Source organism: Pituophis catenifer, unplaced genomic scaffold (genome assembly GCF_029215685.1).
Source record: "Pituophis catenifer annectens isolate HBS135680 unplaced genomic scaffold, rPitCat1.0.hap2 SCAF_2, whole genome shotgun sequence".
In the NCBI taxonomy this organism is placed as follows: Eukaryota; Metazoa; Chordata; class Lepidosauria; order Squamata; family Colubridae; genus Pituophis; species Pituophis catenifer.
Window position 1 is genome coordinate 170,214,199 of NW_027256882.1, and position 26,469 is coordinate 170,240,667.

The 26,469-nt window shown below is 39.9% G+C and overlaps 1 protein-coding gene across 3 annotated transcripts in view; it reads left to right on the forward strand.

Moving 5' to 3' along the window:
- The first annotated feature begins 2,958 nt into the window (after nucleotides 1–2,958).
- OLFM2 (olfactomedin 2) overlaps nucleotides 2,959–26,469 on the forward strand; it is a 185,542-nt gene continuing 162,031 nt past the window's right edge. For 2 of the 3 annotated variants that reach the window (XM_070935017.1, XM_070935016.1), the window contains exon 1: nucleotides 2,959–3,093. In XM_070935017.1, the coding sequence (XP_070791118.1) occupies nucleotides 2,959–3,093 (135 nt within the window). Of the gene's footprint in view, nucleotides 3,094–14,429; nucleotides 14,453–26,469 lie in introns of all 3 variants that reach the window. The other variant, XM_070935018.1, reaches the window with a different exon arrangement.

Consider the following 26,469-nt stretch of genomic DNA (forward strand, 5'->3'; position numbering starts at 1 on the left):
TGATCAGAACTGAATGGCAAGGCTTTAAAGATTTATTTATAGATAAGATAAGGGAAGAAGAGAGGTTTTTTTTTGTTAAAATATAGATGTTATTATTTCTGGTACGTGTTATATTGGTAAAGGAGTTTTGAGAGGAGACAAAGACAAAATGGTAAGAAATTAAATTGTGAGATTCTACTGGAAGGAATTGAAGATAAATATATTTTTTAATATGTTGCTATTTCTGATAGGTCTTAATGCAGGTGTTTAAAAACTTCCTTTGAAGAATTTTAAAGATTTGTTTATAAGAGATAAGATATTGGAAGAAATGTTTTGTTGTATTTTTAGATAAAATGAGACGTTACTATGTTAAAAGGAAAGGAATATGAAAATGATTTATTTGATTAAGGTTAAACATGTCTGTTATTATTTGTGGTAACTCTTAATTGGTGCTTGCTCATTAAGATTGAAAGACTAGGCTTTATAATTTGTTTAAGTTAAGAGAAGAGATAGGGAAAGAAGAGATCTTTGATTGAAATATTAGAGAAGGTGATAAATTATTGAAATGGTTTTTACTTGCCTTGATGAAGAGGGAAGCCACCTTTTTTCTCTTTTTTCTTACATATTTTTCCTTACCTTTCCTCCCTTTTGTCCTACACTGTTGCATTTTTGAACTTATATATATATATATATAAATGTTTTTCTATCGAGGCACCTGGTCTACGCCAACATGTGGAAGGGAGCATACTGCTTCCCTTTCACCTTTCAGCTCCAATCCAGGAGCCCTGAAGAAGTTGCATTCATGACAAACCATTTTATATCAAATTTATATTTAGCTGATAAAGAAATATTTTTTTATCAGCGAAATATAAATTTTATATCTATCTATCTATCTATCTATCTATCTATCTATCTATCTATCTATCTATCTATCTAATGCATATCAAATTAAGCATTGTGGCAATGCAACATCTTTTTCCCAAGACCTTTCAAATAACGTGTTTACCTTCAGAAACATTTGAAAGATCTATATATTAGGTATTTATAATCATATGTCTACTATCTTGTATGTACAGCATTAATTCAGATAATGGAAATTGGACCAACTATTCCTGCATCTCTTTGAATTATTATTATTTTATTTCAAATTGCTCTCTACCTTTGTGCTCAGATTCAGAGTAACCTGGATGGAGTGCTATGTTGAAATCTCAATCTCTATGGCTTCCAGGGATCAGTCCAAAGCTGATCACTTGGTATCCCATCTCAGCTTGTCTATCTTGTATCATATGCAGAATGGGGATTACAGTGACCTGATTTCAATTGTAAAAGTGAAAGTAAAATCAGTAGGATCAAGTCAGAATGCAATTAGGCAATGATCCATTCATAGCCAGGAAAAAAAAAATAGGTGGCCAAATAATAATATAATCACAGTGTTGTTGATTTCTGCCTTGAGATCCCCAAATGTGGAGTGCTTTAATACAATGTGTCATTTGGAATTCATAGAATGGAGCTAATGACTCAACAGCAAATTCCGTTGTGTGTGATAGGTTTAACTGTGTAAAACTCATAGTTTTAGCTTATAAGTTAAGTTTAGAATTGGGCTTATTCTTGAGTTTAGAATTGGGCTATCTGCCCAATGAATGTAGTAAGAGTTACCTCCATGTGAATATTTCCAGGATAGTGAACATGCAGCAATGTGATGTGTTCATATTTAAATCCAATTATGCCCAGTGGAATTTGACTCTACATTATTTGCTATTAAGTAGCCACTCTTCTATACACAAAAATTAATTTGAGAAAGGAGTGTTGAGAGTTGAAGGATTTTGCAAATGTAAATAGGAAAGGTAACCCATTAAATTCTGTAAGATTTACTGCCTGGTAAGTATCTCTAGCTATGCACTGCACATCTATGGAGCCTATGCACAATAAGACTGATTAATTTTGAATACAGGCCTTACTGGAGCAAGAAAGCTTAGTATAAACCTACTCCATAAGATATTCCAGTGGATGAACTGTGAACATCTCTAGAAGAGGAGAACAGGGCAGGACAAAGAGGAATTTTCAATGGGGGTAAAGCTTGGCAAGCTGGCCCTGGGGCGACATTGACACGCATATGGGATATGGGAGAGCATATGGGATATGGGAGAACGGTGATTCTGGCAACGCACTGCCAAGAAGATCTAAGCCATTGTCTACCATCCTTTGGTTTAAAACAGTTGAGGGGTTTTTTACATTGTAATCATTTTAATTAATTTTAATTGGATTTTCACTTATATTTAATTCATATTGTTGAATTTTTATCTTGTAAGCCGCCCTGAGTCCTTCCAGAGAAGGGCGGCATATAAATTGGAAGAAAAGAAAAGAAAAGAAAAGAAAAGAAAAGAAAAGAAAAGAAAAGAAAAGAAAAGAAGAGAAGAAAAAAGAAAAATGAATCAATTTCAGGGAGGCTGAGGGAGGGAGGTCTGCAGACAAGGAAATGGGAAACCCTTGTCTAGCGCTGTAGAAATGAAGCTCACTGGTATTTGGTGCAGGAGTTTTAAGGAGAGACTGGATGAGATTTCCTGCTGCGTTTCATTGAGGAGGAGGAGGAGGAAGAGGAGACTGGCAGGGAGGGAGGCCTGCAGCCAGCGGTACCTCACTCCGAGGTAGGGTAAGGAACTAAGGACGGCACCCTTCACTCGAGAAACCCGCAGTCCGAGCTTGCCAGTCTTGTTCGCTCGCTCCTTCTGTTCCTTTCCGTTTGAGTCTGGCTTCTCCTCCCGCCTCTCCCCACTCCGAGGCGGGCTCGGCCAGTGGCCAGTGGCATTGTGACGTCACAGAGGACGGCTCTTTTATAAGGACGGGCGCGAGAAGCTCTCGCTTCCTCGGCTCAGCGGTCTGGGCGGGAAAGCGGAAGCCTTCCTGATGGGCAGATGAGCCGGGAGGGGGGCTGCGTCGCGGGCTTCGCCGGAGGGCGAGGGGCATGAGGCAGGGGGCGACATGACCGTGCCGCTGCTGAAGATCGGCGCCGTGCTCAGCACCATGGCCATGGTCACCAACTGGATGTCCCAGACGCTGCCTTCTCTCGTGGGGCTGAATGGCACCATCTCTCAGGCCGGCACCTCCGAGAGAAGCGTGAGTTCTCCTTTCTCTTCCTACCCACCCACCCTGGAGAAAAGGGGCTGCCCCGCGGCTGTCCCATCGAGGCGATGGACCTCGCTTAGTGGCTCTGGAGGGCTTGATCGCCTGACTTTTTGGCGGGAAGGGGACCCTGCCCTTTCCTGCCCTTCGTTTCTAGTAACAGTAACAGAGGTGGAAGGGACCTTGGAGGTCATCTAATTCAACCCCCTGCTCACGCAGGAGACCTGTACTAGGGATTCGAACCGCCGTCCTTTCTGATCGACAAACTCAGAGTCTTAGCCACTGAGCCACCTCGTTTCTAACTCAGTTGCGCCAAAGGAGCGCAGCGAGCGAGCGATCCAAGAAGTTGCCTCCTTTCCCAACCTCATCCCGGAAAGGGGGTTTCCCGGGTTTGGTCTCTTTGCCATTCCGACGAGACGGGTTTATTCACCTGAGTCTGGCGTTTGTTTTCTAAGTTGCGTCGCGATGGGTCTTGTTTGGGGGCTGCTGGGGGGGGGAACGAGAGAGGCGGCTCGGTTCCGATCTATCGTCAAAGCTTCTTTATCCTACCTAGGAGGGAAAGACACTTTTCCCCCCTGCTTGGCCCTTTCTACTTCTGCATAGATGTGTGCGGGTGTAAAAAAAAAAAAAATGTTGGAGAGACAACTTCATTTTCAGAGGTTTTCGGTGGGAGAACGTTGGTTAGGAAACAAGAGGTTAAATCAAGCCCCCTTTTTATATGTCCTCCCGTAGGAATTAGGCAGCCTCGCGGCCAGACTTCACACCAACCGGGAGGGAAATGAGAGTTGCCTGCCCACGGCGGCGGGATCGAGATTTGGGAGTTTTTCAGTTGAACTTGGGAAAAATTGCAGAGCGGGGTAACGTTAGTCTTCGACATTTGGAATGGGGATTTATGACAGATTGGGACTAAGGGGTGCTTCCTCAACTTGAAAATCTCCTGCTCGCTGGACTAAGTCGCTTAAAATGATCCGAAAGACTTCTGAATGGATGTCTGGGTGAATGAGTGTGGTGTCCTGATGTCTTTCTCTCTTAATTCACAACAGAACTAGTGCTGTATGAACTATCTCCTCTGCCCAGATGTCTCCAACCCAATTGGAGCTCTTATTCTCGACTTCTTTGAGGGTTGTTTTGATTCTTTCACTCTTTTGATCTCTTCTAAAGGCTGAAGGGGTTTGGGGAGGGAGGACTAGATGTCTTCCTTTTTGCTACTGCCCTCTTTTTACCAATGTTTCCTCTGAAACTTTGTTAAATGATCCCTCCTATTATTCTGCTATGCAACCCTTCTGGAATGAAAAGAAGGATTCTCGTCGTCCTGTCCCCCCCAACCATTCTCCTGACTGTGGCTAGTCCTAACTGCAGTGGATCACTTCCCTGGGCTCCTCCTAGACTCTTTCAGGGAAGCATCTTCCCTTGTTCAAATATTGGTTTCTTTGGGGTCTCCACACCATTCTCCTCTGCTGAAAACCTCCATGCCAGTCCTTTCCCACCGCTGTGATTTTTTTTTTTCAGGCCCATTGAAGGGTTCATTTGGATGGATTGCTTTATTTCTTTTCAGCTGGGAGACAGAATTAACAGTTCTCTCCTTCCCATCGTTTTTTCCCCCCCTTTCATGCTTATTTGAGTAGATTTTTCAACCGGTGGAAAACTTTCTCCAATTCTTAAAGGAGAAATTCTCAGCTCTGTAAGTCTGGGTGTATAATGGGGAAGAAAGGTTCTGAAATGTAGACTGGTTGTGAGCTCTGCAGAGCATACTGGAATTGGTGAATTAGTGTATTTGTGCCTGAGATGTTTTGATTTTTCAATATTGCTGTATACAAGTGCAACAAAATCTATTCTTCCACTGTGTAGGATTCATTTGATGTTTTAAACAATATCTACAGCCTTTAAACAGTTTCTCTGGGTATGTTTATAGAATAAGATAAGCTTCAAATAGTAGTAGCAAGTCAATAAATGTTTAGAGTAGGAAACGCCCATAAAGGTTTTTGATAAACAGATCGGGTCTGATCCTCTCCCAATTTTGCTTCTGTCTCCATATACCGGTACCTGTCTGTTTGTACTTAAACCCACATGCATACGAAGCAGTTAGAAAATCAGTTAACCAATAAACTCTTGAAAAGGAATCCCCACATCCTTGGTGAGGTTGTAGCCGAGTTGCTGATTTTGAAATTGCTGGATAGATTGATGGACTGTGATGCATAGGTAACGTAATGGGTATTTCCTCAGCATTAAAAAGAAAGGAAGCCATAGGATTGGAATATTGTTCTCCACATAGGAATTAGAGAGGATCTTTGGAGATAGAATGGAGATGAAGTCTAATGCCGATAATAGGCATCTCACTGTGAAGCTTAAGGGCACATTGATTTATATATCCATGTGTTGGAATTACACTAGTGACTGTAATTTGATAGTACAGCAAGTGATGCAAATTTGTACAGGATAATATGGCTTGCTACCTCTTTACTCTCTATCAATTCCATAAGTAAAATGTGTGTACACTTTTCATGTCTGGTTAATTATAGGGACATGGGAGAAACAAACTAAGAAAGATGATGGATGTCAAGTGCTCTGCTCATTTCTAAGACTTCAGTATCTAGGATTTGATAGGACCAATGTTTCTTAGGGCTGGGAGAAGGAGCTTCCTGATCACAAATAGCAAATACTATAAGCAAAGAGAGGTGGGACTGGTAGATATGCAAAGCTATCGATGTCCTGGAATGGGTAAATCCTAAAATGGAAATGGTCTTTCCCTTGCCAGAAGAGAAAGTGGAGGTTAGCTGTGGTGACTGAAAATACGCTTGGAACAAATGAATGAATGGATCTCTGCCAAGAAGCTTCTAGATCATCCTGGAGCCCTGCCGGATGCCACCTATCCATTCCAAGGAATCCAGCTTTGTCAGCTGCAGCAAGTCTATCCACTTGAACGCTCATCTCTTATTGCTTTCTTCAGTGTATTCACCTGATGTAGAGCAAGCTAAGTGTGTCTATTTCACAGTGGGAAAGGCTGAGGTCCCAGTGGAAAGGAAACTGAACATCACAGCTTTCAATTTGAAGTGCTAATTCCTTTCAATTTGGCACAACATTGGTCTGTCCTTATCTCACTCAACTGCCTTAGGGCATTTTCTCACCTGAGATTAACAGTTTTCCTTTGCATTTATTACTTCCTGTAATCTGGATGTAAAGCCAACACGTTCTTGAAAGTGTATGCTTAATTAGAAAAAAAAAAGTTTCTATCTGCATGTTAGATGTTCTGAGGGTATTCACAAACATGCACATATTTAAATAGCCAAGAATGTATGTTTAATATTACATAGGGTAATATTCATCATGTCCTTGAGTGGCCTCTTAATAGCACTCTCGGTGGACAAAATTAGAACTGGATAAAGGGTATGGCGTGTAAGAAATTACCATAGTTCTACTTTCTCTGTTGGATTTTTTTTATTATTATCCTGTAGAGGGTTTCCAAATAGCTCGTGCAAAAACCAGAAGAATCCCAGGATGCTGTCTAGTTTTCACACAATACCGTGGCTTATTTTTTCACTTGCAATAAATCCTTATACTTTCATGTGGGTTAGGAGCTCCAGAACTTAAAATTTTAAAATAATTAAAATTTTATTTAACTAAGCTTTCGTCAGCCATCTGCTGACATCATCAGAGTATTAAACTACCATTACAGAGATCTCTGCCTTTATATGCCATTAATCAATTTGGCCGTTGTGCATGTAATAGGCCTTTTCAGCCATCTCCCACTTGTATTAATTTCTTTACTAATATACCTGGAACTCGTGTTTATAGTTTAGGGGTTCATGCAATCTGTTAAGAACCAAATTCTACAACTTCCCTGTTTTCTTGAATTGGTGAGGATTTGGGAAAATAAATAAATAAATCAGGGCACAAAGCAAGATGATGTCAGCTATTCAGGATAAATTTAAAATTAGACTATACATTTCACCTACGGTTCTTGATTTTGTGCCCATTGCTGGATATACAGTATGCTTTTATTAATTGGCAGCCTTGTACTCTTCTCCCACTGGGGCTGTGAGGATGCAAATGTTTTGACATTTATGATCTGATGCAAGCCATCCCACTGTTGAATTGGTGATGTGCTTGTGTTCACTCCCAGGCATTGGGAGATATGGTGAAATACCATTCGAAAAGCCTTAGTAGTTGAAATTTCAATTGTCCTGCCAAGTTGCATTTCTGAGGTTTGCCTCCTGCTGTTGGGGAAAGCACATGGCATTTTAAGCCCGTCTTCTTTCAAAAGGTGCCAGCCAGTTATACTGACATTCCTGGGATTACCAGACATCTCAGCATGAATTGTCACCATTTCCTTTTGTTCTGTATGCTTTCTGTGTATTTTTTTTTTTTAAATAGTTCCTTTAAATGAAACTTTCTTTTCATGAACAGGAGCTGCTTTATGTATTGGCTGCATTCACACAACATGCTTCCCCTAACATTTACTGAATTAACCCACTTTCTCACTTGACACAGTACACTGAACCATAAATAATAAAGTGATCTAGATTTGTGTAATTCACTGTGGCAAAGAAGCAGAAGCAGCAGCTAATCAAGCCTCATGATGGATGGATGGATCTGCTAAGACTTTACCTGACCTAGTTAAGCACATTGTTGTGAACACAGCCTTAGGTTGTATAATTGCCATATACACTGTATACTGTATATACCAAATGGCTTTGCTTCTGAATAGCACTGTCAATTGATTGAGTTTTCTTAGGAGTCAACAAGTGGAAAGCTCATATTTTAGTTCAAAAGATGCCTACTGTATTTTGAACATATGTAGCTGGCTTCATAAGAAAAACAATAGCAAAAACCCCAGTGATTAGTTATAATCCAGTATCTTTTTGAGTTTTTGATTTGTTAGATTTATGCCCCTCCTTTCCTTCCAGAGCTTTGATGGGAGTTTCCTCTTCTTTTAACCTACAGCAATCACCCAATCAGTTTCTGTGGCTGAGGGTGGATCTGAAACAAGGTTTCCTTGGCCCCTTGGTCCTATAATAGAGAATATAGGTCAAGGTGAAACATATGACAGAATACGTATAGCTCAGTGCATTGGTGATGTTACTAGTCTGGTCATGAAACGTCTGCAGGAAAAGAACCAATGCTTGGAATATAACAAGAACCCAAGAGTACCTTAATCCCTACATACTGAGCTGCCTCTCCAGAAAGACTTCCTACAGTAAATCCTCTTGTTTTGTTCAATATTAGCATATTGCATAAAGGCATGATTTCTAAGAAATCTAAGGTTGGCAGTAGTTATAAATTCCTTTCTGTCTCTGAAAAGAGGTTTAGAAAAATAAAGCTAAAATGAATTAATAGCCTAGACAATACATTTTCAGGCAAAAGAGTAAAGGTTTTTTTTTTTTCTAATCTCGAGGGCAATATTTAGCTGAACTGCAAAAGTGTGGTATTTCTTAATATCACAGTTAGCTGTCAATGGTGATATCCCCCTTGAATAGGTTTTCATTTCTTTGGAAGATGACTATGGAGAATGGTCACGATGTTTTCGTTCAAATGGAGCCCCGTTTTTATTTCAAGGAAATTTAATCCTAAGTGAATTGAGTACTGAGACCGCAGGTTTAAAAGTTTTTTTTTTGTTTTTTTTTTAAAGAATAGCAGTTTCACTTTGAGTTTTAGGAGATTAATATGAAAGCAATTGTTTTAGAAGCTCTGGCCAGTCCTTGAGTTCACATGTAAGAAACCTAAGTGAGTTTTTGATATTTGAAAGCAGAAAGAAAATTATCTGGATGGTCAACTTCTGAAGCTTTTTCCATAAATTTCACAGCAGCGAGCAATGTACAACACTGTGCTGATATAAATTGTGTTTTGACAACAGATGGAACTCTGAATCTTATAAACAAGACATAAGTCCATGGGTAAAAAAAAAAAAGCTAAAAGTCTCACACTTGGTGCAAAACCATTCATTATTTGTTGCATGACCTTTGCTGTAGACCTTACAATAATAGTTTCCATGCTTTATGGTGCGATATGAGTGTGTTGCACAGACAAAATTATACAATCAAATGGTCTTTTATGTAAGCCTCCAAAGGGAAGACTTCTGCTGCATCCATAAGTAATTTATGGAGTTAGTCTTTTATGTGTCATCAGATGTGCCAGACATTTATCTTACTTGCTAGAAGTCTAAGCAAAGTCTCTCTGGGATCAGGTTGGATTGACTAAATGGACTCTCTCCAACTCCCCCGCCCCACCTCCCTGAGCTCCCTCCCATGGCTTTATGAATTCTACTCCAGAAAGTTTTACTTTTAAATTCACTCCTGATGCAGAAAAATAGCTAAATCTCTTAATCCAAGAGAAGACATGCATCTAATAGCAACGTTCCTCACAGGAGGAATATTATTTTCTCCATCTCAATGACCACAATATTTCCCCTTGCCTTCTATGAAAAATAAATCCATTGTTGGGGTGGAAGAGCATAGGAGCAACATATTGCTTTAGTCCTAATAATCAGAAGCATTCTGTCAGGGGATTCTTCATCACAGTGGAGCCTACAGTGTTGGACTCCTTTACTGAGAATAATGGGCCAGATGTTGAAGGTCTATTTTTCTCTTGCCCAAATGATGGTCAATAGTGGGAGCAGAAAGCTGCCCGAAGCCTTCCATTCCCATCCTTTAAACCACAGTTTCTCCTAAATTGCCTGCATTCAGTGTTCATTCATCTAATTTAAGGACTTTGAATTGTGAGTAGAGCCCATAGAAGGCAAACCATTCACACATGTCTTCCCCAAACAACCTGAAATTCACCTTCAAAATGATAACTTTGATTTTGAGAGTGGATGGGGTTTTCTCAAAGGTTTCTGCTCCTGATTTAGGCCCAGCAGCCTTTAAAAACATTCAGGAAACCAAATTCTGGACCTTGGTTGCTCCATTCTTGCCCATTGCTGACTTTGAGAGCTCCAAAATATTACATTATATATTTTTTTCTGTCATTAGAACAAGCCCTCCTTGTCTTCTCATAGGAGCAGTTCAACTCAGTCTTTTTCAGGGAAAGCTGTCGCACTCCTTCCCATTTTTAATAATTATTTGAAACCCCCTTTTTTGTTTAAAAAAAGGAAATTATAAAAGATTTGGGTTTTATCCTTTAATAAAATATAAGTGATGGGCAACTATATAAATTGAACTAATAATCACATTTGCTGTATGATTTTTAAAACTATCCTTTTGTTGTTTAAGCATATTTCCTTGAATACCAATAACATTAATAAGATTTGTTATATTGCACAAAGCCCATGTAATGCAGTCTGTGTACCTACTCACAAGAAAATGCAGTAGTTCCTTTGTTCCAGTTAATATAAATATAGGATTGCATTGCTGAAGATTTCTAAAGTTAAAACCAGAGAAATTAAAATCAATTGAGAAGCAATTGTGAATACATAACATTCTGTGTTGTTAAAGCTTTTTGAAAAACCCACATAGAAGTTAGGATCGAATATCAAATCAGCTAGGAAGGCACTTTAGAGAATTGGGCAGGCAATTCAGGTTGTCCTTGAGTTACAACCAACTATTTGGTGACCACTCAATGATACAGTGGCACTGAAAAAAAGTGACTTACAACTGGTCCTTCAACTAAAAACTGTCATAGCATCCCCATGGTCATCAAAATTCAGGCACTCAGCAACTGACATGTATTAGTTGCAGCATCCTGGGATCAGGTGATCTCCATTTGTGACCTTTCCAGCCAGCTTCCAACAAGCAATGGGGGAAGCTGGATTCATTTAACAGAACCAATTGATGGTTGCACCATCACAGTTGAGTGCACTAATTCACTCATCAACTGTGGCAAAAAAAGGTCAGTGGTGGGGGGGGGACTCACTTAAAACCATCTTGCTTGTTGTTCTTGATGGAAAGCTATCAGCACGAGGAAGCAATCTGATTTCATTAGCAAGCTCTTTTCTGTCCATCACGGAAATTCTGATCCCAATTGTGGCCATAAGCCAAGGACTACTCATACAAAGAAAGATTGATCCCAAACCCTTAGCAAATGTGGGCAGTTATTCTGGGATAGAGGAAAGGGCATTATCTGAAGTAACTTGGACAGAAGCCATATAAAGAAGTAAAAATAACAGGCAGCCAGAGAGTTGCTGTTAGCACAGATATTTCTCAAATTCTTCTAGAAACCATGTTGGTGGATGATTTCTGCAAACTTAAGCTTGTGGATTTGCCTTGGAGCTTGTCCTATGTAGAATACCTTACAGGAGATCTAATTGAACCCAGCACTTTCTGACTTATGCCTGATTTGATTAACCTCTGTGGGAGATCAGGTACTACTTAGTAGTAAGAAGTAGTAGTTTAGTCAAGGTTACACAGTGAACTGAATCCCACTCTGATCGTTGGTGCATCAGAGTCATGATTCTTCCATTCTGTATCCAGGATCCCTGGTAGTCTTTGTTGCATTATGGTCTTCCTTGAAAGAAGTTAGGGCATCTGGATTAGAATATTGCAACTTTATCCTATGTTCGACTCTAGTTCCTATCAATGCAAACTGCAACAGCGAATAGACAAGGAGAATAGGAGCTATCAATATCAGGAATCAGTCTGATTTCATTGCCTGCCTGCCTGCCTGCCTGCCTGCCTATCTATCTATCTATCTATCTATCTATCTATCTATCTATCTATCTATCTATCTATCATCATCTGTCACCTTGGATTTCCATTAGTTGCTTCTTGCAATCTAAAGACTTTCAGATGTGTTAGAATGACAGTTCCCCACATTCTCAGCCAAAAGGGTGTGGGTGTGACTGATGGGAGCAGTTGGTCTGACATATTTGGGGGCCACCATGTTCAGAAATAAACTGTTCTGTTGGCTTAAGTCAGGAAACTAGAGAAATGAACCACTGACTACCCTTGTTCAAGGTGACACTCTGCAGATGTGCTATCTCAATATGTATAAAAGCAGGGATTCTGAATTGTTAATATTGAAATTCTGTCTTTTGTATGTTACAGAAAATGATTTTCTAGCCACTCTTCATGATTAATAATGATAGACAGGGCTTTCCGATACTGTGCATCCCTATCACTGTCTTTTCTTGCAGCGAGTTGTATGTTTTCCCAGCACACAATTTGATTAGAGGGTGCCCAAAGGCTTCATTGAGTATTCCTTGGCTCAATCTTCCGCAAGCTGTTCACTTCAAGATGTGGTAGATTACAAATCTCATCAGCCATTATTCTACTTACTTGATATGACTTGAGTAACTTTTCTTATCCCAATGCAGCCTTCTGAGAACCAGGAATGAAATGCATTTAATCAGCGGTCTTGTATTGGATATTTTTAGAATCAGGTTCTGTATATAAACAGTCCAGTGTGCTATTCCTGCATGTCAAACCAGATGCCATGGGCCAGGTGAACCAACTCTGCATAGCAAAATTGTCACGCATGCTGAAAAGAAATCTGTGATTTAGATTTAGGTACCCTCTCAACTCCAGTAGGCATACAGAGTCAAATGTGCCTCCTTCGGGTAGCTTCAAATTCAAATGGAGCTGGGAATGCTTTGAAAGTGAATGAATTTGAATTCAGATGAGTCAATATGAATGGCGGGAGGCTGCATTAATTTGACAGTGTAATAATTTTAGGAAATTCAACTTTCATGGACTTTTTCCTTTTTTTAAAAAAAAAAAAATCACATTTGCATTCATTTTGCATGGCATGTTTATGGGTAGATAAATTGGAAATGTTCACATGGCCAAGTAACAAAAACAGAACAAGACAAAAAATGTCAGGGTGCTGTATTTAGGTGTGCAGAAATGTTCTGGGGGTAGAGCTGGACGAATTTATTCTGTTCTAGCAAAGCTCCAGGCTGGAAAGGAACCTCATGATTAAAACCGAGTATGAGAAGGCTGTGGGCATTTTGCCTTCCTGTTCCTCTTCCATCTGCCTTCCTTCCTCTTAATGCTTCCTAGGAAGCTGCAGAAAGGGCTTGAGGAAATCAAGATGGTGCCTCTTATGTGCCTCTTCACTTACAGATGTTGCTGGCTCTGCCACATTAGTAAAATAAAAATGCACATACACAGACAAAGGATGAAGGATTCAAATGGTCAATCCTGTTCCAGTGAGTCTTAGCATTGAATAAAACACTGTATAAGCTTATTCTTCAATTGTTCATGAGCTGTACAGAATTGAGGCATGCATACATTGAATGATCCCAAGACTGAACAGCCCTGTTCTTCTGAACCTATCTCTTCTCACCACAAATAGCCTCTTTGAAAGCTTTCTCAGTTATTGGCTGATTCTGCACACATCTTATCTATTCTGTTTATGAACGCAGAAGCGTGAACAGGCGAGTGTGAAATTAAATGCAGAATGTATTAAATGGATTCATGCTAGTTGGATGAGTTTGCTTCATTGCTTTTAGACAACTAATGTGAACTGAATTTAAGTTGTACCCAAATTAATGCCAAATTAAACTCTCTCAGGAGGAGGGCAACGTTTCAGTCTGCTGAGGCTGTGAGAACTAGGTAGGAAGAAGGCAGACCCAAACGAATGGAAAAGCGAGGCTGTGCTCTTTCCCTACACACGTCCAATGCTAAATTGGAATTCTTTCCTTCTTCAGCTCTCCTTTGAATTAGCCACAGTTCAAGTGGGCGTGAAATGCTTGAAATGAAGTCGTGCTCCAGCTACTTTTGTTTTACGGTGTGCTCAGTATGAAAATTAATCCAGTTTTGGCTAGGAAAACTCAAAGAGATGAAATGGGAGACCATTAATAGAAAAGAAATGGAGCTGAAAGTTTCTCAACCAACCATTCTGATTGTCTTTCCTCCCCCCCCACTGAAAATGTCATTTTCCACCAAAAGAGTTCCAAAGTCAAAAGTTCTTTGTATCTTGGACTGGGGTATTTAAGGACAAGGCCAGGGAGTTCAGCCAGGGAGCTGGGATTTTGTCTTAGATCTTGTTGAAAAAATGGCGAGTGAGGGAACAGTTATGGTGTCTTGTGATGTGGGTACCATTTTCATCTTCTTACTCTTATTGTATATCTGTTGTAAATACAGTCTGGTGTGTTTAGTGGAGGAGAAGGTGAAATGATTGGAGAGCCTTTCTTTTCTGAGACTCATCATAGAAGGTGAAGGGCCCTCAGGTGTTGCTCAGAGACTTCTTGAAGGGAAGCAAGATGAGTCTCTAAGGCATAGGGACTTGTTCCATAACAGAGGAGACAAGAAAGGGGTCCCAAGGAGTCAGAGACCATTGTAATCCCCATCAATTCTGAGATGGCATGTCAAAAGCAAATGGAAATTCTGGAAGCACAAGCACAATCCACAGGAGAAGAAAAAGAGAGAAAACATTGAGAGGCTGGTATACACGAAGAGTGAACTCTCTGACAAGCGGAGGAGTTGTATAAGAATTCAGCAGGAGTTGATGACTACAGGTAGTCCTCGACTTACGATCACAACTGAGCCCCAATTTTTGTTGCTAAGTGATTGTTAAGTGAATTTTGCCCCACTTTATGACTTTTTGGGCCACGTTTATTAAGTGAATCACTGCAGTGGTTAAGTTGGCAACCTGGTTGTTAAGTGAATGAAACTTCCCCATTTGACTTTGCTTGACAGAAGGTCGCAAAAGGGAATCCCGTGAACTCAGGACACTGCAACCGTTGTAAATATGAGTCAGTTGCCAAGATCTGAATTTTGATCCCGTGACCATGGGGAAGCTGCAGTGGTCATAAGTGTGAAAAAATGGTCGTAAGTCACTTTTTCCACTGCCGTTGTAAGTTTGAATGGTCACTAAATGAAATGTTGTAAGTTGAAGAGTACCTGTACAGAAGAGTAGAAACTTGTAGCATGAACCGGTTGAGATGGAGTTAGGAAGGCAAAGTTCAGAGTGAGACAAGGCTAGGTAGGAATGCAAAGTATAATATGAAGCGGGGGATTGAGGGTATGTCTAAAATAAGAGGCAAGGAGACTGTTAACCTGTTTTTCAGGGAAGGTGGGAAAATAATAAAGGGGAATAGGGAGAAGGCAGAATTTCATAACCCTCTCAATGCACTTGAAAGTGAGAAACAAGATGCAGGATGAAAAAATATATAGTAAGAGCCCACTTTGCTACAGTAAACAAATTTAGCTTTCTAAACCAGATGAATTACATTTCAAGGTAGGAAAAGAGCTGGCAGAAGTGAACTCCAAATCACTGATTGTAATATTTGAACATTTCTCAAGAACAGGAGAAAAGCGAACATAGTCCCAATACTCAAAACAGGGAGAATCTGGGAAACTGCAGACAGACTTAGTTTATGTCTAGTGTATGTACTGGCAAAATATTAGATTGTTAATTTTGATGTCCGCAAGTATTTGAAAAGTAATTTTATCATACCAGAAACCATAAGTTTCTCAAGAATAAATAATGTCAGAATAACTATCCCTACTCAGGACACTATGGCTACTCTGAAAAACCAAGAAATGCTATGGATGTTGGCTTTGATCTCGGTAGAGCATCTGACAAGATCTCGTTTTGTGGACTTGATGAATAAATATGGGTCTAAATAGTGTGATGGTCCAGAGTATTTGCTACTTGTTGAACATTCACAGTGGGTGCTCACGAATGGTTCTGTGGACAAGTATACATTCCCTGAATCTGGGTATGAACATTCATTTGTATCGCAACAGGTTTGGGATATCCTGGTTTGGGGGCAATGTGTAAAAAAAAAATTACACTAGAAAAACAGTAGTGAACTCTGAACTGCATGAGCAAGCATTCATTACAACAGGTAAGAAAAACCCAATACAGTTTAAGAAATTAAGAGACATGTTGTTGTGTGATACAGACTGTAATGTAAATATGTTGCACTCCATTAAATTAAGCATGAGCTGGATTGCACCTGGAATATTCTGTTGATTCTGGGCAACAAACCTGAAAATACAGTAGACATGGAAAAATTAGACAGATTTAAAGGAGAGCTACCAGGATAATAAGGGGTTTGAAACAGAGGTGGGTTCTGACCAGTTCTGGAGAACCAGTAGTGGAAATTTTGAGTAGTTTGGAGAACCTACTAGTAGTAAAAATTCTGACTGGCCCCACCCCCATCTATTCTCTGCCTCCCAAGTCCCAGTTGGTCAGGATGAAATGGGGATTTTGCAGTATCCTTCCCCTGCCACGCCCACCAAGCCACACCCACCAAGCCATGCCACGCCCACCAAGCCACACCCACAGAATCGGTATAAAAAAATTTGAAACCCACCACTGGTCTGAAAGCCAAACCCTATAAGGAATGGTTAAAGGATCAGGGTTTGTTTAGCTTGCAAAATGAAGAGGAAATATAACAACACTTTACAAATACAGATAGTCCTTGACTTTTGACCGTAATTGCCAGAATTACCATCATAAATCATCCTGGTCATTAAGCAGGTCAACACAGGACTGCCCAATTTCACAACCTTTTTTTGAAGGCAGTTGTTAAGTGAGTGCCACAGCTGTTAAGCAATTCCTTTATCTGCAATGGGCATTCTTTGCCAGCAACTACAAGTGTGTGTCCAATCACACATGGCCAATAAAGAATTATTCTATAAATAAAAAAGACCGATTTCCAGGAAAAAAAAACCCATCATAAATTGCGATCACTTGATCACAGGAGACTGCAAATGGCTATAAATGTGAGCTGGCTACCAAGCACCCAAAATGCAATCATATGACTCCCATTGGAAGAACAGCCATTGGAATTTTAAAGTAGGGTCATAAGAGCCCAGGGCCCCAAAGCCCATAACTTTGAATGAGCCTAAGCAACTAGTTGTAAGTCAAGGACTATCTGTATCTGAGCCCTGTGAGTGTTGTGGCCCGTATGCGGCCTGTGCGGCTGGTGGCTGATTCGGACAGTGAGGAGGTTGGTGTGGTGCTGCGCCAGCAGCCTGTGCAGCTGGCACTTGAGTCAGACAATGAGGCTGGAGAAGATGTGGTGCCAGAGGCAGGGATTCAGTCAGGGCCTTCAGAACCTCCAGAACCTCCCTTAAGTGAAGAGGACAAAGAGGAGGAGCCTCTTCTCGATGCACGGGCACGCAGAGCTGCCAAAAGGCAGGAGTGGCTCCTCAGGAGGAGGTCTCCTCGAGAGTAAGTCTTGGGGCTAATTGGCCACTCCCTTAGCCTATTTAAGAAGGAATGCCTACTGAAGCAATTTGCAGGGAACAACTTCGTTCACTCTCTTTCGTGCATTGATCTTAGTTCTCTGCAAATTGCTTCTGGGCTTTCTGCCAACCATAGTAAGATTAAGATTATTTATTCTTTGGATTCTTGTAGGCTGTTAAGAAAGTTAATTAACAGCCTTTGTTTGAAAAAAAAAACCGGATTTAATTTAGTAAACTAAGGTTTGTACAGACTTCGTGTGTGCTGTGTTCTTTGGGGTCCGTAGCTGGGGCAGAACAGTCAGATGTAAGGGAGTGGAGCTGTTTCTTTTTGAAATTGAGAGCAGGATAAGGATCAATGTGTTAATTTTTTTTTTTAAAAGATTTAGATGGATATTAAGAAGAAACTTTCACTAACAGTAGAAATTGTTAGGCAGTGGAATAAAGCGATTTATTGATCTCTCACTGAAGATCTTTAGATGAAATCTGGATAGCTATCTCTGAATATGGTGTAGTGGATTTCTATATTGATTGGAGGGTTGGAATCGATGACTCAGAAGAACCCTTCCAGCTAATACACTTTGTGTGTTCCTTTCATGCTTTCAAAATCTTCAGAAGGTTATTCCAAGCCTATATGTGTGCACCCACACATTTTGAAATGCTTAAATCCTTTTCAAGCAAGTTTCTATCATTGTGATTTTTCCTTTCTTGTTCTGATTTTATTTGTATTAAATGAAATGTTAACTTTTTTTTTCTGTTTGGAGGAATCATTGTGCATTGTAGGTTTAAAATAACCTAAATAAAGTTTTCCAAAAGGAATTGGTTAACTTTAGAATGTGGTCCCAACCAGTGCCTGAATGATTGCATTTCTCCTGAAAAAGACCGGCAGCTAGACATGGAACTATATTGGCTTCCTCTTTTCAGAAGCTGAATATTTTTCAGTTTTTGCCATATGAAAGAGGGCCTGTTTTATGAATGTTTCTCTTTTGGAAGAGTGTCCAGTTCTTCAGCTTGCAAATAAAAACAACCCATTATTGATCTCTGGCAGTGACAAAATTTGCTTTCCTTTTCATTTGGATTTCTTCATCTTAGCTTCCATCCATCCGTCCCTCCCTACTGACTTCCTCCTCTTTAGCAGCTTGTTCTCTTTTCCTGCCAAATATTTTATTAGAGCATCTGCTTGCACTCAGCCCTAAATGCCCCAGCAGCAAAAATTTCCTTCTGCTTTAAGAATTTACACTGCTGACCTCATGCCAGCTCTGTGATAGCAGCTACACATTAAGGCTATAAAAAGTCTTTTTGCTGTCAAGTCATTTAATGAATCTATTTGTCCCCTCCCTGGAATATTGAGTTGTATGCTGCACAAGGCATCCTGTATTTTTTTTAAAAAAGCCAATAGGATAGCCTTTGTAGTGTTAGATTGAATGTTTTAATAAGACTGGAAAGGATGATTAATGGATCACTCTTGAAGCAGCACCTTGGACAGCAACAGCAAAGATTTAATTTTCTAGGGGTTGCTTATCATGTGGATTTGATCTAAATCAGTTGGTGTTGATCTTTCTGGCACATATGCCTTTTTTTTTTTGTAAGAACTTGCTTTTTTGAGTGGAAAGACTGCACCATCATTGCATGCAACAGAAACCCATGCTCACTCTCTTCAAAGTACTGCGTGAAGTTCAGTGTGCCATTCAGTATTTCTTTTTTTTGCTTTGTCTTAAATTTTATGAGCATAGTTATTTTCACACGCTAGGAAACTGAGGTGAGTGATTTGCTTAAAGACCCTTCTGCAGGTGTGATTGACAGAGGATTACTAACCTGTTGCTTTAAATTAAGGAGACTTGGCTAATATCATATAATGCGGGGGGAGGAGTCAATCTCGATTTCATTGAGGGCTGCATCTAGGTTGTGTTTGACCTCAGGGCTGGGGTGGGCATGGCCAGGGTGGGCATGGCCAGCTCAATGTCACTCATGTTGGGGTGCCTTGTGGTGGCTCGAGCACTTTGCTAGCGAAAATGGGCTCCCAAACTCCGTTTTCAGCTGCAACAGCCTCCTGCAACCCTCTGCCAGCAAAAACGGAGTGGCCCTCCCGAGCTCCATTTTTGCTGGCAGAGGCACCACAGGCTGGTCCTTTGCTGTTTCCAGGAAGGCCTGTGGGCTTTGAGTTTGACACCCCTGATATAATGTCTTTAATGTCACAGTTATTTTAGACCACATTCATATCTTTTCCTAATTATTCATACCTTAGTTACCTGATGGGACCAATAAAGTCTTTCATAGTATAGCGCAGCGATGGCTAACCTTTTTGCCATCGTGTGCCAAAAGCAGGGGGAGTGCAGGGCGGGGTCGCATGTGCACGTGCTCACAGCTATAATTCTATGCACTCAGTGCATGCACGCACGACCCCCTGCTTTTGGCATGTGATGGCCTGGTGGGCCCGGTAGGCCCCTTTTTTGCTCTTTCCAGGCTCCAGAGCCACTCTAGGAGCCTGGGGAGGGTGAAAATGCCCCCTGGAGGCCCTCCAGAGGCCAGAAATGGCCCATTTGCCGACTTCCGGTCCCATCGTTTTCGCCTTCCCCAGGCTCCTAGAAAGGCTCTGGAGCCTGGGGAGAGTGAAAAACGGGCCTTCCCCACCCCCCAGGCCCTCCAGAGACAGGAAACAGCTGGAGCTGAGCTCACGTGCCCACCGTTATGGCTCCCCGTGCCACCTGTGGCACACGTGCCATAGTTCGCTATCACGGGTATAGGGAGTCTGGCTATTTGAGGGACTACTTTTCTCCCTGTGCTTTTGTTAGTCTGATTAAGATATGACAGTGGGCATTACTCAGGTCCTATCTTTATAGCAGTATCATCTGATAGGACCCAGGCTGTAGGCCTACTGTTGTCACAGTGTTTCCCTGTCGGAATAGTAATCACTGGAAGTTTGAATTGCCTGATTTTGCTGCTGTTTAAATGGGCCTTGAAAAACTGGCTTTTTTCTTGGATGTTGGATTAGGAAATACATGACTTAGTGGGAATTTTGTTAATGCTGGATGTATTCGTCTATGAGTTATTGCCATATTTTTGTTGTCCTGGATCTCATTTTAAAGTGTTTGCCATCCAGAGTTAGGGGACATATATGTTTGATTTATAAATAAATAATTACACTGTGAATAATACAGACTTGCCACTTCCTCTAGCAAATATTGTTTGAAGCAGTAACTTTTGGTTTTATCCTTGCACTAGACCTAATATTTATTTTTCTGTTTATTTATAAATCATAAATAAAATTCTATGGCCTGGAGCCTGTCAGATCCTCTCCCATGCTAGTAGTACAGGCATTCCTACTACTTAATTACTACTTACCTTTACTATTTACTTTATATGCTTTTATTATGGGGGGACAATCACCCTGGAGTCAAGGATTAGTTTCTGAAACAAAATTGGCCTCAGAGATCTACAAAAGATGTGACAGTGACATGATATCAATTTAGGGAGCAAAGCTAACATTTTTATCCCATAATTTTGGATTTTGAAGGTTTAGGTAATTTTATTTTAAAAGGACAATTTGCTAGGAAATTTTGACAGATTTTTTTGGGGTGGTGTCTCTGTGGTCACAGAACCCCGGTTTTGGATTGGTGCCCCATGAAATCTGTGTGTCTACCCATACTTACCTTAAATTAAATATATTAGATGTTGCATGAATTGCTGTAATTAAACAGTCTTGCAATCATTTAATTCCATTTTCCCAAGGAAACCAATTTTATGGAGATTTTATACATTTTAATGACAACCTCTCTGAAATATTTTGAGAACTCTGAAACATGTAGCTATTATTCTGCACAATGAATAGCAATTTCCATATTTCTCAAAGTTAGAAGTCCTGCGGTATGACTATTCAAACACATTGACACATTTCTGTTCTACAAAGTCATCTTATCTTTTAGTTGACATTCTTTAAAATGTAACTGTAATGCCCACCACCTCCATTCCTTCCTTCCATAAATCTCACAGATCTAGCAAACTAGTACTCATTTGCAAAAAGGAAAAAAAAATCTTGCCGTGCTCTGTCAGATAGGCAAATTAAATTTTTATAGAAAATTACCATGTGATATATCATCTTCTTTTTCCATCAATAACTTTACTAAGACATTAAATCTGTCTTGAGTTATTGTATTTTATAGTTTTTTTTTTAAAAAAATCTTGCTCAGACTATTGCTGCTATCACAGTTGTCACTGAAGTAATAAAAAAATTTATATCCTTTATTGTATTCCAATGTCCTGTAAATCAGAGAACAGGAACATTTGGGGAAAGTGGGCCCAACTGGAATCTTAAAAACATATCATGGGTATTAAGAGAAATGCCTGTGGACTAAACAAATTTTAACCCCCGCATGTCAAACCTAAAGGTGACTAGAAAATAAAATGGCATTAAGTAAACAAGAAACTTAGTTAATAACAAGTCAATAAAGAGAACAGGACAGAGTATTCATTTAGTGAAAGAAGCTTCTAGAATGAATAGATGGACTAAGCAAACATGATTGGCCCTCTACCCTAGTTACTTTATACTAAATTCTAAGTTGAATTCTTAGCTTGCAGACTTGGTCTGATCCCTGGCTATGGCAATTCCACAACTGGGCGCTGTCACCAAAATGGCAACTTGGGGGAAGGGCTTGTATATTCACCAAAGGTCTGCCATGGGTCTCTCTCTCCCTCCCTCTCTCCCTCTCCCTCCCTCCCACTCTCCCTCTCCCTCTCTCTCTCTCTCCCTCTCTCTCCCCCCCTCTCTCTCGGCTTGTATATTCACCAAAGATCTGTCATGGCTCTCTCTGTCCCCCCTCTCTCTCCCTCTCTCTCTCCCCCTCTCTCTAGAGAGAGAGGGAGAGAGAGAGAAAATTCCCTTTAAACAAAAGCAAACAAATAAGGTTGTGCCTCTCCTCTTTTAATCCTCCCTGCTCAATGTATTCGCCAGTACCCAGCTTGTTTATGAATTTATTTAAAATGCATCAAGACCCATAGAGAAAAGTTAAAAAGTTTTTCTTGGGTGACATACAACTTTTGAAAGCTTGTGCCTAAACATTTAAATGGGACTCACTCCAAAATATACATACTGTATGTGCATACTGTACATATTATACATACTGTATGTGCATACTGTACATACTATACATGCATACTGTACATGCACATGCATACATCAAATTAAACAATTAAACTCTCAAGAGTCTAGACAGAAGAGACAAGTTAATTACAAACCCATTGCAGCAGCAATGAAAAATTAATATTAAAAGCCTGAAACAAGGAAAACATCTTGGCCTGGTGCAAAAACAAAAATTAAATGACCAGAGACCCTCTGTGGGGAAGATAGTAAAAATCACCACCCAGGTGCCCATTTTCAGCTCTCTGAGCAACTTATCCAATGACATTGTAATCCCAAATCAGGAAGCTGATCTTTATCCTTTGTTCTGGACAGTTGAACTCAACATTTAAACCAAGCAGTAGCTATTGTACATCCAATTATGTTTTCTTCGAAATGAAGAAAATTGAAATAGTAGAAGGAAATGCCCTCCCATAGACTCCAGGTGGTTTGTCTCTAAATGACTGTGAAGTGCAAATTTTGTGGCATTTTAAAATCTGATATTTATATAAAAACATCAGTTAACAAGCAAATTTTTCTACGTTGCATCACAAAATGTGTGTATTGTTTAAGAGTATGATATATGGATGGTATCTTCAAACCATTTTTTTAACAAACATAGAATCTATCCCTCACTTGTCTAACATATTGTATAGTCTAATAACAGGAAGCATTATTTCCTTAAAAGTTTTTTTTTTAAAATATCCATTAACTCAAACTACATTTCTAAACTTCTTGCTTTGTAAATCATATTGTTTCCAAAGCCATCTGAACATTGATTCAGAGAACATTCAATTGAAAACTATTAATATAATTTAATTCACTTCCGGGAACATTCAGTGGAAATCTATTAATATCCCTGCATTCACTTCCGAGAACCTTCAGTTGAAATCTATTAATATAACTATATTCACTTTGCAAATGTAAAAATTCAAGCATATCCTACATTGATCTGAAAGCTGTTTGTTTCTGCTACTTTGCCATCAGATAATACCTGTCCTTTGTAGAGAAGAAGAAATGAATTGGAAATCCAGTTAAAAAAAATGAATGGTCACCTAATAAGAATAGTAACTAATAAGAAATAGTAACTAATACTGTTCTCATTTTTTTAAAAAAAATGTTACAAAAAGAATCTTATTCTATTCTTCAGGGTAGGGTGAAAGTTTTCTAAAGTACTGAAATATAAAATTTGAACAAAAACAATAATATAAAAATTTACAATAGCAGCGATGGTGTAGTTAAAAAATCTGAAAGGACAGCACCCATTTTCTTAGAAAGAAACCAGAACATCCAAGTTTTCAAAGATTCTGTCCTCTCTACAAAAGGATCAATCATACAGGGAGCTGTCCGTGGTGCTTTTTTTGGTTAAAATCCGTTTTTGTTTTGTTTTCATTTTTTGTTGCCTTTTGAATTAGTGTTGACTCCTGGTGCCTGCCTCTGCACAGCAGCATTGGGGATTCATCAGAAACACTTATCTAATCCACCATAGTTATGTTATATAACAAATGTGGCAAACCCTTTGCACTGCTTATTCCTTTCCCTTTTCGTATTAAACTAAATTTTAATTTTTTAGTATTAAACTAAACGGGCCACATAGTTTATGGATTGTAATTTTAGTATAGTTAGACCATGTATAATTGACAGACTGGATTTTATCATAGATTTTAGTTGTTACTTATTATTTTATACTAGAACTTTTAATGGTATATTTACTGAGTGTTTTATTTGTTCTGGTCCCTAGTCTATGACTGTAATAAACTGAATTGAATTGAAATGGTGATTGCCTGGACTAGTTCCTGCATTTTTGTCGGTAAGCTTTTTCAGAGATGGCTTGCAATCCAGCTGGTTTTGGGCCCAAGGCAGGACTAGAATTCATGGTCTCCCAGTTTCTAGCCTAGTGCCCTGCCATTCCCCTAACAGGATTTGCAAGGCTATAATCTTAATATAGTGGCTTAGAGTTTTCCCATTGAAACTTGTTTGCAGGAGTAAAGCTTATAATGGGAACTGCATTTTCCCCCATTAATTTCCTCCTGGGAAAAAAAGGCACATTTCCAGTTAGCTGTTATCTGCATAATTCACTAGGTGCAATGACTACAGTTGTTTTCTGGGATTTTTCTTCAAACCTTAAATGGCTGTGCTTTTCATAAACACTTAATTTCTATTATTGTGCATTTTCAGTAATGGGGAAAGGGAAACAGAAGAGTATAAACACAGATCAACCTAAAGCAAAGGTCTTCAAACTTGGCAGCTTTAAAACCTGTGGACTTCAACTCACAGAATTCTCCAGCCAGCTATGCTGGCTGGAGAATTCTGGGAGTTGAAGTCCACAAGTCTTAAAGCTGCCAAGTTTGAAGACCTCGGACCTAAAGAGTAGCCAGTATTCATCCCCCCATCCCCCATCCATAACTTCCAGGAACATAAATGTAAATGCTTCACCCAACATCAGAAAGAGAGTAAATACAGTAAGTGGTAAATTGCCATTAGAACACGAATTGTGGCACAGAGAATAGGAGAGAATAATCATTACTCCATGTGGATCAACCATTCTTGGCTGTGGACAAAGATTACTCAGGAATAAATCCCCTGTGCTAGTTGTGACCGTGTGTTGCCTTTCTGCATCTGTATGAGCCTGCAGAGGCATGCCATATGACCTGGAGATAGTGAGGCATCCTGGTCTCTTCAGCTGCAGTACTTTTTCTTTATGGTTCGCCTTTCCAATAGATTCTTTCTGGATTTATTTAACTGGAAAAGGAGACCAACTAGCCAAACCACAAAACTTTTCCTTTTAAATGTTGCATGCAGCAGGTAAATAAGTGTTTCCATGGTGACTTTGTAGTAAAAGAGGGTCATTCCCTCATTCCAACAACATAAAAAGTTGAAACCACTTGAGTGCAGAAGTGTCCACTGTCTCTGATTGAATCCATAACCAAACAATTTCAATTAAAGATGTGATAGCTACTCTGTTGGAAATCCCTGCTCCAGAATAGCATTCTATCCTTCAGTGCATGGAGACTTCAACTAAAGCACCCTTAATTAGACACAGTTAATTGGGTTGTTTCCCCTTCACAGACACCCCAGTGATTATAGCAGGCAAATGATTATGCTCTTATGTACTTAACACTGATGTATTTAACTCCCTTTGCCACATTTGGTCAAATGTAGTGATGCCTACTCATAGCTCAGTATAATTTCAGCCTCTGAGAAAACAGACAAACTGACAAAACAGTCTTGTTTGTGAGTGAGAAAGAGACCATGATGATGATGATGATGATGATGATGATGATGATGAAGATGATGATGATGATGATGATAATTAACTGGATTACAAAATATTTTGAGACCTTATCCTATGGGAACGCTGGAGCCTTCGCTGCTGACACTGAACACAATTCAAAATATTGATGTAGGATTTAGGTTAGAAAGTATTCTTGTATAAGAAAAGACATTTGTAATTTTATGATGGATCTGAAAAAGATCACTCATTTTCCTTGATTCTGGCTCACACAAATTGGAAAGCATCTTTTTTTTGTGTGACTAACTGAGGCCAGCAGAGTCTTGAATGCATGGGAAAGGAACAGAAGAGACTTAGTTGTGATAAGAGATTTGGACCAAGTATAAGAATGAAAGCTGCCATCACTAAGGTAGGAGAAGCTTAGCCAAAAGCCTGAAGAATTGTGAAATGGAAGGAGCAAGGCAATATTTGGGAATACAAATTCTCCAGATATACTGCCCATTCTTTACTTTGAGCTGGTGGCCTTAGCTGCATTACATGTCAGTGAACTTACTAAGTTAACAAGGTTTGGTATGAGATACCATATTTTTCTCACTATAAGACACACTGGATCATAAGACGCACATTAGCTTTAGAGGAGGAAAACAAGGGGAAAAAATCTGCCTCTGCCTCCCAGCATCCATCCGGTATTCATCTGGCTAGCGTCCTTGCAGCAAACGGCAAACAGCCTGGTCAGCTTCAGCATGTTATTGCGGCCCCAGCACGTGGCTCGTCAGGGGTCTGCTCCATTGCACCTACTACTGGTCAACTGAGCTGAGCTGCTGCCGCTGCCAGGGAATGCTGGAGCCTTTGCTGCCGAGCAGCTGATTGGCAGTTGGATCGGCCTCCCAGAATACCGCCAATCAGCTGTTCTAGGCAGCGGGGATTGTCTCCACCGCCTATTGCTGCCACTCTCC